Source organism: Leucoraja erinacea, unplaced genomic scaffold (assembly GCF_028641065.1).
Source record: "Leucoraja erinacea ecotype New England unplaced genomic scaffold, Leri_hhj_1 Leri_53S, whole genome shotgun sequence".
NCBI lineage: Eukaryota > Metazoa > Chordata > Chondrichthyes > Rajiformes > Rajidae > Leucoraja > Leucoraja erinaceus.
Window position 1 is genome coordinate 265860 of NW_026576443.1, and position 14620 is coordinate 280479.

At 45.6% G+C, this 14620-nt stretch overlaps 1 protein-coding gene across 3 annotated transcripts in view; it reads right to left on the minus strand.

Moving 5' to 3' along the window:
• LOC129694088 (nucleophosmin-like) overlaps window positions 1-14620 on the minus strand; it is a 124967-nt gene that overhangs the window by 99202 nt on the left and 11145 nt on the right. For all 3 annotated transcript variants that reach the window (XM_055630812.1, XM_055630814.1, XM_055630813.1), the window contains exons 3-4: window positions 13160-13279; window positions 10091-10184 (exon numbers count right to left, since the gene is read on the minus strand). In XM_055630812.1, coding sequence (XP_055486787.1) covers window positions 10091-10184; window positions 13160-13279 — 214 coding nt within the window. The remainder of the gene's footprint in view (window positions 1-10090; window positions 10185-13159; window positions 13280-14620) is intronic.

The following is a 14620-nucleotide window of genomic DNA, read 5'->3' on the forward strand; positions in this document are numbered from 1 at the left end:
CCTCCGTCCCGTTAATGTGGATGGGGGTGTGCGTGCCACCTCTGGACTTCCTGAAGTCTACAATGAGCTCCTTGGTCTTCTTGGAGTTAAGGGCCAGGTTGTTGTCAGCGCACCATGCTGCTAAGTGCTGGACCTCCTCCCTGTAGGCCAGCTCATCGTTGTTGCTGATGAGGCCAATCACCGTTGTATCATCTGCATACTTGATGATGGTGTTAGTACCATGTACAGGTGTGCAGTCATAGGTGAAGAGGGAGTAGAGGAGGGGGCTCAGCACACAGCCCTGAGGAACGCCGGTGTTCAGGGTGAGGGTTGAAGAGGTGTGCTTGTCTAACCTCACAGACTGGGGTCTGTTGGTTAGAAAGTCCAGTATCCAGTTGCAGAGGGAGGGGTCGATGCCCAGGTTACCGAGTTTGGTGATCAGTTTTGATGGAATAATGGTGTTGAATGCTGAGCTGTAATCGATGAACAGCATTCTTACATAAGTGTCTCTGTTGTGCCTCAACTGCACTCCTCCGTATGTTGTTAACTCTCAAGTAAGAGCTTGTAGTTGTTTATTCTAAATAAACAGTGTATAACCTGCCAAGGTGTTTATTATTACAAGGCCTCAAAATCAACAAGAGAGGACATGAGTTTAAGCTGAGGGGGAAAGATTTACCAGGAACCTGAGGAGCATGCTTTTTACACAAACTGTGATAGGTATTTGACAAAAAGCTGTCGGAAGAGGTAGTTGAGGCAGGTACGATCACACCATTTACATTTGTTTTGATAAGTAGATCAGGATTAATGTCGTTGGGGCATGTTGGTTGGCATGGACGTAGGGCCGAAGGGCCTGTCTCCACACTGTACGACTTCCATGACTCTATATGTCGTTCTTGTACAACTGTAATATGACATCCCAAATCTATACTCAATATCACTCTGTAAAGAGGCTGTGGTATAAGATCATGAGGGGAATAGAAAGGACAAATAAGTCCCTTACCCAGAATAGCTATAGGGAAAGATGGGCAAAACAGGACTTTATTTCTTGGAGCGCAGGAGGCTAAGTGATGATCTTATCGAGCTGTATAAAATCCTGAAGGGAATTGAGAGGGCGAATGCACAGATCCTTTACCCAGGATAACTGTGGTAAAGATGGGATAGCAGCACATTTGGAAAGTGGTGAAATCATTGGACAAAGTCAGCATGGATTTACGAAAGGTAAATCATGTCTGACGAATCTTATGGAATTTTTCGAGGATGTAACTAGTAGCGTGGATAGGGGAGAACCAGTGGATGTGGTGTATCTGGACTTCCAGAAGGCTTTCGACAAGGTCCCACATAAGAGATTAGCATACAAACTTAAAGCACACTGCATTGGGGGTTCAGTATTGATGTGGATAGAGAACTGGCTGGCAAACAGGAAGCAAAGAGTAGGAGTAAACGGGTCCTTTTCACAATGGCAGGCAGTGACTAGTGGGGTACAGCAAGGCTCAGTGCTGGGACCCCAGCTATTTACAATATATATTAATGATCTGGATGAGGGAATTGAAGGCAATATCTCCAAGTTTGCGGATGACACTAAGCTGGGGGGCAGTGTTAGCTGTGAGGAGGATGCTAGGAGACTGCAAGGTGACTTGGATAGGCTGGGTGAGTGGGCAAATGTTTGGCAGATGCAGTATAATGTGGATAAATGTGAGGTTATCCATTTTGGTGGCAAAAACGGGAAAGCAGACTATTATCTAAATGGTGGCCGATTGGGAAAGGGGGAGATGCAGCGAGACCTGGGTGTCATGGTACACCAGTCATTGAAGGTAGGCATGCAGGTGCAGCAGGCAGTAAAGAAAGCGAATGGTATGTTAGCTTTATTTGCAAAAGGATTTGAGTATAGGAGCAGGGAGGTTCTACTGCAGTTGTACAGGTTCTTGGTGAGACCACACCTGGAGTATTGCGTACAGTTTTGGTCTCCAAATCTGAGGAAGGACATTATTGCCATAGAGGGAGTGCAGAGACGGTTCACCAGACTGATTCCTGGGATGTCAGGACTGTCTTATGGAGAAAGACTGGATAGACTTGGTTTATACTCTCTAGAATTTAGGAGATTGAGAGGGGATCTTATAGAAACTTACAAAATTCTTAAGGGGTTGGACAGGCTAGATGCAGGAAGATTGCTCCCGATGTTGGGGAAGTCCAGGACAAGGGGTCACAGCTTAAGGATAAGGGGGAAATCCTTTAAAACCAAGATGAGAAGAACTTTTTTTCACACAGAGAGTGGTGAATCTCTGGAACTCTCTGCCACAGACGGTAGTTGAGGCCAGTTCATTGGCTATATTTAAGAGGGAGTTAGATGTGGCCCTTGTGGCTAAGGGGATCAGGGGGTATGGAGAGAAGGCAGGTACGGGATACTGAGTTGGATGATCAGCCATGATGCCTACTCCTGCACCTAATTTCTATGTTTCTATGTTTCTATGATAAGGCAATCAACAACCAGATGACATAGGTTTAATCTGAAGAGAAATATTTAATATTGTTTACTTTGGAGTTTAGAAGGATGAGAGGATTTCTTATTGAAACATATAATATTATTAAGGGTTTGGACACTTTAGAGGCAGGAAACATGTTCCCAATGTTGGGGGAGTCCAGAACCAGGAGCCATAGTTTAAGAATAAGGGGTAAGCCATTAGAACGGAGGTGAGGAAACACTTTTTCTCACAGAGAGTGGTGAGTCTGTGGAATTCTCTGCCTCAGAGGACGGTGGAGGTCTGGATACTTTTAAGAGCTAGATAGGGCTCTTAAAGATAGTGGAGTCAGGGGATATGGGGAGAAGGCAGGAACGGGGTACTGATTGGGGATGATCAGCCATGATCACATTGAATGGCGGTGCTGGCTCGAATGGCCGAATGACCGACTCCTGCACCTATTGTCTATTAGGTGCAGGAGTAATAGGAACCCGAGGGGTCACCTTTTCACTCCGAAGGTGGTGATTATGCGGAACGAGCTGCCAAAGGTGACAGAAACTATAATAACAATTATAAGGCATTTAGACAGGAAAGGCTTAGAGGGATATGGGTAAAATACAGGCATTTATTTGCCTCTGTACTCCACAATTTGGGAATTGTAATAGAAAAAGAAGCACATGTAGTTAAAGTGCACATTGTCAGATTTTAATAAAGGTCATTTTTATACATTTTGGTTTCACCATGTAGAAATTACAGCAGTGTTGATGCATTGTCCCCCCATTTCAGGGCACCATAATGTTTGGGACACAGCAATGTCATGTAAATGAAAGTAGTCATGTTTAGTATTTTATTTTGTGGCATATCCTTTGCATGCAATGACTGCTTGAAGTCTGCGATTCATGGACATCACCAGTTGCTGTGTGTCTTTTCTGGTGATGCTCTGCCGGGTCTGTATAGTTGCCATATTTAGCTAATGCTTGCTTTGGGGGCTAGTCCCTTTCAGTTTTCTCTTCAGCATATAAAAGGCATGTCAATGGCTTCAGATCGGGTGATTGACTTGGCCACTCAAGAATTGACCATTTTTTAGCTTTGAAAAACTCCTTTGTTGCTTTAGCAGTATGTTTTGGATCATTGCCTTGCTGTAGAATGAACCACCGGCCAATGAGTTTAGAGGCATTTGGAAGTGCAGGGATTAGAGGTGTGTGGATCATGTACAGGGAGATGAGATTGGTTTAACTTGGCATCATTTTCGGCACAAACAATGTGGGCCGAAATATCTGTTCCAGCGCTGTACGGTTCTGCGTTCTAAGATCTGGATCGAAACTCAATTTATTTTAGCTGTAGTTCTTACAATTCAGTTTAGTTTGTCACGTGTACTGAGGGACAGTGAAAAGCTTTTGTTGCGTGCTATCCCGTTAGCAGGAAGACAATGCATGATTACAATCGAGCCGTCTACAGTGTACAGATACATGATAAAGGAATAACGGTTAGTGCCAGGTAAAGCCAGTAAAGTCCGGTCAAGGATAGACCCAGGGTCACCAACGAGGTAGATAGTATTTTAGACAATAGACAATAGGTGCAGGAGTAGGCCATCCGTCCCTTCGAGCCAGCACCGCCATTCAATGTGATCATGGCTGATCATCCCCAATCAGTACCCAGTTCCTGCCTTCTCCCCATATCCCCTGACTCCGCTATTTTTAAGAGCCCTATCTAGCTCTCTCTTGAAAGCACCCAGAGAATCTTGTAAACCTACGCTGCACTCCCTCAATAGCAAGAATGTCCTTCCTCAAATTAGGGGACCAAAATTGCACACAATACTCCAGGTGTGGTCTCACTACGGCTCTGTACAACTGCAGAAGGATGTCTTTGTTGCTATATTCGATTCCTCTTGTTATAAAGGTCAACATGCCATTTGCTTGCTTCACTGCCTGCTGTGCCTGCATGCTTACTTTCATAGACTGATGTACAAGGACCACCAGATCCCGTTGTATTTCTCTTTTCCCAACTTGACGCCATTTAGATAGTAATCTGCCTTCCTGTTTTTGCTACCAAGTAGATTTTCTGTTTCTGTTTCAGTGGCCAGACTACAGCTCCTCCTGTCTTTGACCTGAAATGTTAGCAATTTCTCTTTCTTTCCACAGACGTAGGTAGAATTTAAGACATTTTCCGTTTCAGATTTCAGACTTCCACAAGTTTGCATTTTTTTTGTTATGTTTGATTTTCATTAAAGTTTCCCTCTCTGCAGGCTCTTTACACCCACAGAGAGAATGAATGTTCGATACACTGCTGTGGGCATTTGTGCACCTAACCTCAGATTTTTGCGTACAAAATTAAACCATCTCCAAAACCTGGAAAGCTCTTTGCAATAGTTACATCCGCTTCAAACAGAACCCGCTCCATTCATGTTTGCAATGATATGTGTAATGTTTCTGCGATGGAACACATTGACGCGATGTACCAGCACCTCTTAAAAGTTTTAAACTACATTTTCCAATATTATGTAATTTTAATTTACATTTTAATTATTAGTTTATGTTCATGTTACAGAAGCAAAATTAGGCCATTTGGCCCATCGTCTATTTCACCATTCAATCATAGTTGATCTATCTCTCCCTCTGAACCCCATTCTCCTTATCACCCCTGACACCCGTACTAATCAAGAATCTATCTATCTCTGCCTTAAAAATATCCACCGACTTGGTATCCACAGCCTTCTGTGGCAATGAATTCCGCAGATTCACCACCCTCTGACTAAAGAAATTTCTCCTCAGAGAAATACAGAAGAGGAGAGTATATTGATGGAAATTGATAAATGTAGCTTAAAAGTGTATCGGCACCATTTTAGACAATAGGTGCAGGTGTAGGCCATTCGGCCCTTCAAGTCAGCATTTTGTCTACAAAACAAACTGTTGCATGCAACTCGGAACAGGTAGAGCTGGCAGTCTCACAGCGCCAGAGACACAGGTTAATTCCTGACCTTAGGTGGTCTGTAAGGAGTTTGCATGTTCTCCCAGTGACTGCGTGGGTTTCCTCACATCCCAAAGATGTACGGAATTATTGGTTAACTGACCTCTGTAAATTGCCTAGCGTGTAGCGTGTAGCCTATCTGGTAGGCGGCGCGACTCTCGTCAGCAGCGGCTTCTGCAGCCCGTCCGCGTTTTTATTATTTTTTGTCTATGTTTCTGTATAGCTTTTGTTATTTTTTGTTGGGGTGTGTGTGTGTGGGGGGGTGGGGTGGGTTGGGAGGGAGGGGGTAACTTTTAAATCTCTCCCTGCACGGGAGACCCGACCTTTTCTTGTCGGGTCTCCGTTATCGTTGGGGCTGCAACGAGGAGCGGCCTCCAACAGGAGAAGACCGGGGACTCTGGTGCCGACGACTCACCGTCACCGTCGCGGAGCTGGCCGAGTCCGGAGCGGGTGGAGCGGTGGAGGAGCTGCTGCTGCTGCTGCTGTGGCCCGACCTCCGGAGATTCGGAGGCTGCAACTGCGGGTCTGGCGGACGGCGGCACCGGGAGCCCGCGGGTCCCTGGAGGGAGACCGCTTTTCAGGGCTCTCGCAACGGCGACTTCTCCCGCCCGAGTTGCGGGGTCGAAGAGCTCCTGGAGCGGGGCCTTACAGCACCGCCCCGCGCGGCTTGGAATGGCCGCGGGGCTCTGCGAGCGCACGCCGGGGGCTCTAACACCAAGACCCGGTGTGCGACCTCGCACCACCCGGCGTGGCTTTAATGGCCGCGGGACAATCGCCATCGCCAGCCAGGGGCTTTGACTTTGACTCTGACATCGGGGGGGGGGGGGGAGAGTGCAGTGGAGAGATAAGTTTTTTTGGCCTTCCATCACAGCGATGTGATGGATGTTTATGTAAATTATGTTGTGTCTTGGTTCTATTTGTTTGTAATGTATGGCTGAACGTGGGAACAGCACGTAACTAGTGTTATCGGTGACTCAATAGTCGGTGTGGGCTCGGTGGGACGAATGGCCTGCCTCTCCAACTAAACAAACTCGTTTAGGTTTTTTTAGGATGACAGGAGTAGGTCAGAAACGGCATTTCGTTTGGACCTCAAGGGGTCCAAATGACAATTAAATTGAATCTTGAATCTCGAATCTTGTGTAGGGTGTGGATGAGAAAGTAGGAAAGCACGTAACTAGTATTATCGGGTGATCAATAGTCGGTGTGGGCTCGGTGGGACGAATGGCCTGATTCTATAGTGCCTCTCCAAACTAAACAAACTCTGTTTAGTAGTTTGTTATTATAGACAATAGGTGCAGGAGTAGGTCATTCGGCTCTTCGAGCCTGCACTGCCATTCAATGTGATCATTGCCAGAGCAGCCAGTATTCTAGTACCTGAAAATCAATATTTTGCTGAGGAAATCAGTATTTTTACACGGTGCCATTTTGCTGGAAAAAAAAAATGTGTGGTCATACCCATGTACGAGTACAATAATGCATAACTTTGCTACCAATTGACAGGTCTTCTACGCACCATACTTGACAGTGCCTTCTTTGCCATCTCTTTGTATACTGCTGTTTGAATGGCTGCTTCCTGCTTTTAGCACCAGATGATGTAGAAGCTATTTTGGAAGCCTCCCTCTCCCCCTCCCTCTTCTTTCCCCTTCTTTTTTTCCGCCCTCCCTCTCTCCCCCTTGAGCCCACCCACCTTTCTGTAAAATCAAGGCTAATCCCAATGTAATTACAATCCCACTGGTAACCTTTCACCACTAGGCTTATCCAGAATTCTACCACTGCCTGCAAAATAATCAATGGCTCAACTTCCGAGAAAGAGAATGCCAAAGACTCATTGTTATACGATCATTTTCCTGAACAGTCTATGACCCATAACGCTGTGGCTCCAGCGCTAAATTTAGATCCCGCAGCACTCCAGCCGATAGCTCTTTGTTTAAATTCCGTTAAACTGACAGTGCTCTGTTTAACCTGGAGCGGGACAGGCAGCGACTCTGGAGAAAAGGAATGGGTGACGTTTCTGGTCGAGACCCTTCTTCAGACTGAACTGAACTCCGTAGTTAAAATCCGTATTTAACAACACAAAATCATACGTCCGTATTCTAACCGCACTCCGTACAAAATACGGAAAATCCGTACTACTTCGCAGCTCTGCATGGCTGATCATCCACAATCAATACCCCGTTCCTGCCTTCTACCCATATCCCCTGACTCCGCTATCTTTAAGAGCTCGAGCTAACTCTCTCTTGAAAGCATCCAGAGAATTGGCCTCCACTTATCCGAGGCAGAGAAAGGCGAATTCCACAGATTCACAACTCTATGTGTGAAAAAGTGTTTCCTCATCTCCATTCTAAATGGCTTACCCCTTATTCTTTAACTGTGGCCCCTGGTTCTGGACTCATTGTCACATGTGCACACGAGGTGGAGTGAAAAGCATCTGTTGAGTGCTATCCAAAGAAAATGTTGTATGATTACAATCAAGCCATCCACAAGGTACAGATGACAGATACAGCATTAACTGCAAGATAAAGTCTCCAATTCAAAGGTCTCCAATTAGGTAGATGGGAGATCACTTCAACTGCTGAGAGGATGCTTCAGTTGCTGGATGACAGCTGGGAAGCAACAGTCTCTGAATCTGGAGGTGTGAGTTTTCAAACTTGTTTGCCTCTTGCCTGATAGCAAGAGGGGTGAAAAGAGAGTGGCGAGACTGGTCCTCGATTATGCTGCTGATCTTGCCCAGGCAGCGTGAAGGTGTTGCTAAGTGGATTTTTAGAGATAAAAATTAATCTTTGCCTTTGGTTTAGGCTCACATGAAGAACCTTACCCACCAGAAGAGATGGGCATGGAATAATACAGCCAAGTGACAGGCCCTTTGGCCTATAATGTCTGTGCTAGACATCATGCCAAGATGAACTAATCTCAGTTTTGATTAAAAGCATGTAAATTAAATCCATACACACTAAATCCATTGTAGACTTAAGAGTGTTGCATAATAACGAGTCCATCAGAATATGTAGTGCAATTGTATTTATTTAGGACCTCATTAATACCATTTCAAAGACAGAGCATCCATCAAAGGAATTGAATTTGCTGTCCCTATAACGTAGGAAGTGACATGAGAGTAAAGACATCCCTCCCTCAATGGTTAATGGTTCCAAATGCTAGGATACTCACCCCTCCATGTATACGGGCAGCGCACAGCTTTGAGAGAATTTAACTGCTCACTGCTTTCCATGGATTGGCTTTAAGGGCAGCCTGGCCAACTGATATAAAGCTGAGCAATAAATAACCTGCATCCAAAGGAAAGAGTGCAAACTATTCCTGGAAATGGATCCAAATATGAAGGAAGCAAAATAAATAGCTTAATGTTAAAGCCTCCTTGTCGTGTACTTCTTGTGAGCCCCATTATTGTGCATTGCAACACCTCAGTACTTTGGTGCAAGGTCCATCGTTCTCAAGCTCGTATCCAGATCCTATCGATGCTTCAAGATCCGATCCTTCGTTGAAGTTTTACCATTCGCCCATCGGTCTTTCAGATCCTAAACCAGGTGTTGATTTGCATCTTTCACCATCGGGCATGGCCATTCCAAATGTATCCAGCTCAGGCAAAGGGGCTAGAAGCAGGGATTGCAATGGGGCCAGCGGTTCTTTAAGTAGTGGTTGCATCAAATCCAAGCCAATCTGCAAACAGAAAGTAACGGCCGTAAAAATGACGAACTTGAATCAGGAAAAAAACAAACCATTAATAATCTGTCAACAAAGGTAGTGGGGCAAAAATGCCGACAAAACTAAATGTGACCTCAATATATTATTAATAAAGTAATGCAATAGTTGCATGAATATATACGACCACACTTACCAAGATTATTCCCGATATGATCAGAATCCCAGGGACCATTTCCCTCCATGGTTTGCGTACTACCATGTCCTCTTTGGTCACAGAGACCTTGCGTTGAAGGGTCCTGGTCCGACATTGTTTCTTCATGCCTAGAGGTCGAACGAGAAGACTTTCATCCCAAAATGAGTCCGAGCTGGAATCTTAAACATGTTCCAGGGTGAAAGGCCAATGTGAAAATCTACTGCTGACATTAGTCCACCCAAGCATCAGTCCGAAGAAGGGTCCCCGACCCAAAGAGTTCTCCAGGGATGCTGACTGACCCACTGAGTTACTCCACCATTTTCTGTCTTTCCACCCAAGCAGGTAACGGAATAACATTTGAGACGGCTAGCATAGAGGAAAAGAAAGAAGCAAACATTTTCTGCATTTCCAACATCAATTCAGAACAAGGATTTGAATTTAAGAATAAGTTTAAGAATAAAGGGTAAGCCATGAGAACGGAGAATTTTTCCACACAGTTGTGAGTCTGTGGAGTTCTCTGCCTCAGAGGGCGGTGGAAGCTAATTCTCTGGATGCTTTCAAGAGAGAGCTAGATAGGGCTCTTAAAGATAGCGGAGTCAGGGGATATGGGGAGAAGGCAGGAATGGAGTACTGATTGTGGATGATCAGCCTTGATCACATTGAATTGTGGTGCTGGCACCAAATGGCCTACTCCTGCACCTATTGTCTATTGTTTATTATCTAATCCCACCCAAGATCATAGCTGACATGGGCATACAACGCATAAGGAATTTTACACGGATACATTATTCAAATGGTTATTTTTTAGGAGAAGGAGATAGGTTAAATACACACTCACCAATGATATGTTCCCCACTGATATAAATAGGACCAGAACCGGTCTTCAGGCAGAAACGGACTGGAGGAGACACTTCAAATCCACCCAGACCCATCTAGAAAAGACCAGCATTCAATATTTTAAATATAATACTCATTACCAAAAAACAAAGTATTGGAGGAATCCAACAAATTCATTCACTTATACTTTATTGTCACATGTATCTAGGTACAGTGGAATGGTGTGTTTTGCATACAACCCGGTAAATTCATGTAGCAGATCTAAACCTCAGCAGGTCAGGCATCATCAGTGCGGCACGGTGACGCAGCGGTAGAGTTGCTCCCTTCCAGCGCCAAAGACCCGGGTTCGATCCTGACTACAGGTGCTTGTCTGAACGGAGTTTGTACGTTCACCCATGACCTGTGTGGGTTTTCTCTGGGATCTACGGTTTCCTCCCACACTTTGTAGGTCAAATGGCTTGGTAAAATTGTGATTTAATTGTCCCTAGTGTACGAAGGATAGTGTTAGTGTGCGGGGATCGCTGGTTGGCGCAGACTCGGTGGGTCAAAGGGCCTGTTTCCATGCTGTACCTCTAAATTAAACTGCGAGAAAATGGATAGGCGATGTTTCAGATCGGGACCCGAAATGTCGCCCGTCTATTATAGTCAACCAGAGCGGAAACAGGCTCTTCAGACTAACTTGGCCGTGTTGCCTGAGCAGCTGAGTCACTCCAGCACTTCGAGTCTCAGAGGGCACAGGCTTAAGGTGAGAGGAGAGAGATTTGTAAGGCGATACAAGGATGGTGGTTGCCTGGAACGAGTTGCCAGAGGAGTTGGCGGAGGTGGGTACAATAACCAATTAATAGCAATAATAAAGAACTGTAGATGATGGCTCACACCAAAGATAAGACACTCTGGAGTAGCTCAGCGTGTCAACATCTCTGTCCGTCTGAAGAAAGGTCCCAATCAGAAACATCACCTAGTGTTTAAACTACCTGTTTTCTCCAATGATGCTGCCAGACCCGCTGAGACATTGGCTTTCATGGAAAGGTGCAGAAAAGATTTACGAGGATGTTGCCATGAGTCAAGGTCCTCAGCTATAGGGAGAGGTTTAGCAGCCTAGGAATTTATTCTTTTTATACTTAGGAATTTATACTTTAAAAAAAATGATACAATGGATAATTGGCCTCTGTAAATTCCCACGTCTGCAAGGTGCGGTTGAGAAAGTGGAATATACAACTAGTGTGAATGGGTGTGCGAAGATCTCCATGGAACATGTTGACCGTTATGGGCCTGTCCCACTTAGGCAACTGCAGGAGTATGTAGTCGCCACATGTTCGCGGGTGGTTACCGGGGAGTCGCCTTCATGGTCCGGGAACTAGTCGCGGCCTCATTATGGTCGCCGCAAATTTTTCAACATGTTTAAAAATTAGCGGCGACTGGAATGAAGCCGCCATGGAGAGCAGCGAGAATTCTCCCGTCGTTGGTGGGTTACCAGGAGGTCGAAGGTTCTCGTAGGCTGTAGCCGGTGCTGACCGGTGAATTTCATTGTTTCATTGGGGGGGGGGAAAAAACCCATAAGCAATAGTTTTCAGAACCAAGGATAACCGACCGGTAATGTTAAAGGCCCACCGAACTTCACATCCGTGTATCTCTGGCTTCTTTAAAGTTGTCCACCTTCTTTCCCCTCATCTTTTAAAGGACTCGCCGTACACTGTGCTTTAGCCATTTTAATAACAGCAGCAACCTTCCTATTCATCGCGGTGTGTGTGTGTGTGTCTGCATCACCTTGGCTTTGCACCGTGTGAATTTCAGACCACCACCCCCCCCTCCCTCGCCTGCCTAACGGGGTATGGGTGCGTGCGTGTGAAGCCAACCGTGCGGGTCTCTAACACTAAATTGTCAGATTTAGATGGAAACGAGGAGCAAATCTATTGATATTTAATTGCATGTACATAGCCTTATCACACCCAACAACAGATCATGTGTGGCGAGGTTGCATCTCTGGAGAAAAAGGATGGGTGACAGTCCTATGGCCTACTCGTAACGTCACCCATCTTTTTTCTCCAGAGATGCTGACTGACCCACTGAATTACTCCAGAACTTTGGCTATCTGCAGTATAAACCAGCACCTGCAGCTCCTTTCTACACAACAGATCATATGTGTTTTGGACACAAAATGCTGTAGTAACTCAGCGGGACAGGCAGCGACTCTGGAGAGAAGGAATGGGTGATGTTTCGGGTCGAGACCCTTCTTCATACTGGGTCTCGACCTGAATCGGTCCCCATTCCTACTCTCCAGAGATGCTGTATGTCCCGCTGAGTTACTCCAATATTTTGTGTCTACCCTTGATTTAAACCAGCATCTGCAGTTCTTTCGTACACATATGTGTTTTGGAGATGCAAGTAACGCCCTGAGCAAAACAAAGTGCTCCGTGGAGCAACTCAATGGATGAGGCAGCATCTGTGGAGGGAATGGAAAAATAATGTTTCGGGTTGGGATCCTTCTTCAGGCTCTGTCTTAAAAAGAGGTTTACTAATCCAAAGTGCAGGTGCAACTCAGCAGGCCAGGCAGCATCGCTGGAGAACATGGTTAGGTGACGTTTTGGGCAAGGGCCCTTCTTCAGACTGATTGTGAGTGCGGTGAAATGACTGGGAGAGAGGGAGGCAGGAGAATGCGCGGCAAGTTACAGGTGGATACGGGCAGATGGTTGGAAACGAAGCCCAGAGCATAAAGCTGAAGGCGGGGTGGGAGATTGCAACCTTCACGTGGTCCGCCCTGTTTCGACGAATGCAATCAACCTGGCGTTCACAATCAAACAAGATCAAATAGAACAAGTTGTCCTACAACTTTAGGCTGTGCACGCTACACGCAAGAAGAAAAACTGAAGGTGAGAGCCAAAAGGATTGAATAGTTGGGAATTGTTGAAGCCGGGGAAGGAAATAGGCGAGAATCCAGTTGGGGGTAGCATGGTAAGAAAGTGGGTTGGAGGGGGTCACCGAAAATTGGAGTATTCAATGTTCAAAAATGTCTTAAATATATCAAAACAAAAGCCTTGTAGCCTTGTATACAGATAAAAAGGCCACTTACTGAAGTCAGAACGGACGGTTTCAGAGATGTTAAGGGCATTTTAATCATTTTCCCATTGGCACTCATGGCTTCCAGCTCAATGACATGCAGTTCATCCTTCGTGTCTGGCCCCACGCATACCTGCCAACATGGGAATGGGGAGCAAAGTTTCAAAAAGCAATTCAACAGTACACGTCAAATCCAGCTCCTTCCTGGAGCTTCACCAAAGCCGGAGGAATGAGAAATTCTCCAGCCTCAAGATCAAATACAACATCTACACATTTATAGAACACCGAACATAGACACAAAATGCTGGAGTAATTCAGCGAGTCGGGCAGCATCTCTGGAGGATATGAATAGGTAACGTTTCGGTTCGGGACCTTACTTCAGACATAGCCCTCAACTCTGCACTCTAAAGATCATAACATGAGAGGACATGACTTCAGAATTAAGGGACAGAAGTTTAGGGGTAACATGAGGGGGAATTTCTTTACTCAGAGAGTGGTAGCGGTGTGGAATGAGCTTCCAGTGGAAGTGGTGGAGGCAGGTTCGTTGGTATCATTTAAAAATAAATTGGATAGGCATATGGATGAGAAGGGAATGGAGGGTTATGGTATGAGTGCAGGCAGGTGGGACTAAGGGAAAAAAGTTGTTCGGCACGGACTTGTAGGGCCGAGATGGCCTGTTTCCGTGCTGTAATTGTTATATGGTTATAAGGTCACAAGTCTGAAGAAGGGTCTTGACCCGAACCGTCACCAATTCCATTGCTCCATAGATGCTGCCTCACTCGCTGAGTTTCGCCAGCATTTTTGCCTACCTTTGATATTTCCAGCATCTGCAGTTCTTTCTTAAATATGTCATAAGTGATAGGAGAGTAGAATTTGGCCATTCGGCTCATCAAGTCTACTCCACCATTCACTCATGGCTGATCTACCTTTCCCTCTCAACTCTAATCTCCTGCCTTCTCCCCATCACCCTTAATAATCAAGAATCTATCAATATCCACCTTAAAAATATCAATTGCCGGCCTCCACAGCTGTCTGTGGCAATGAATTCCACAGATTCACCACACTCTCACTAGAGAAATTCCTCCTCAACTCCTTTCTAAAGGTACGTCCTTTTATTCTGGGGCTGTGGCCTCAGAATAAAATTTCAGTCTCCAGTACATCCGCAGAAAGGAAAATGGATAAAAGTTGTTGAATTGGGCAAAGTTTTTGGGCGGCACAGCGACGAAGCGGTAAAGTTGTTGCCTTACAGCGGCAGAGACCCGGGCTCCATCCCGACGACAGACGCCTCGCGTCAGTACGGAGTTTTTACGTTCTCTCTATGACCCCGCGGGTTTTTTACCAGGTGCTCCAGTTTCCTCCCACACTCCAAAAGCATACAGGTTTGGAGGTTAATTGGATTAGGTTAAATAGTAAATTGTCTGTAGTCTGTATAATCGTGCTAGTGTATGGGGTGTTCACTGGTCGGCGCGGACAG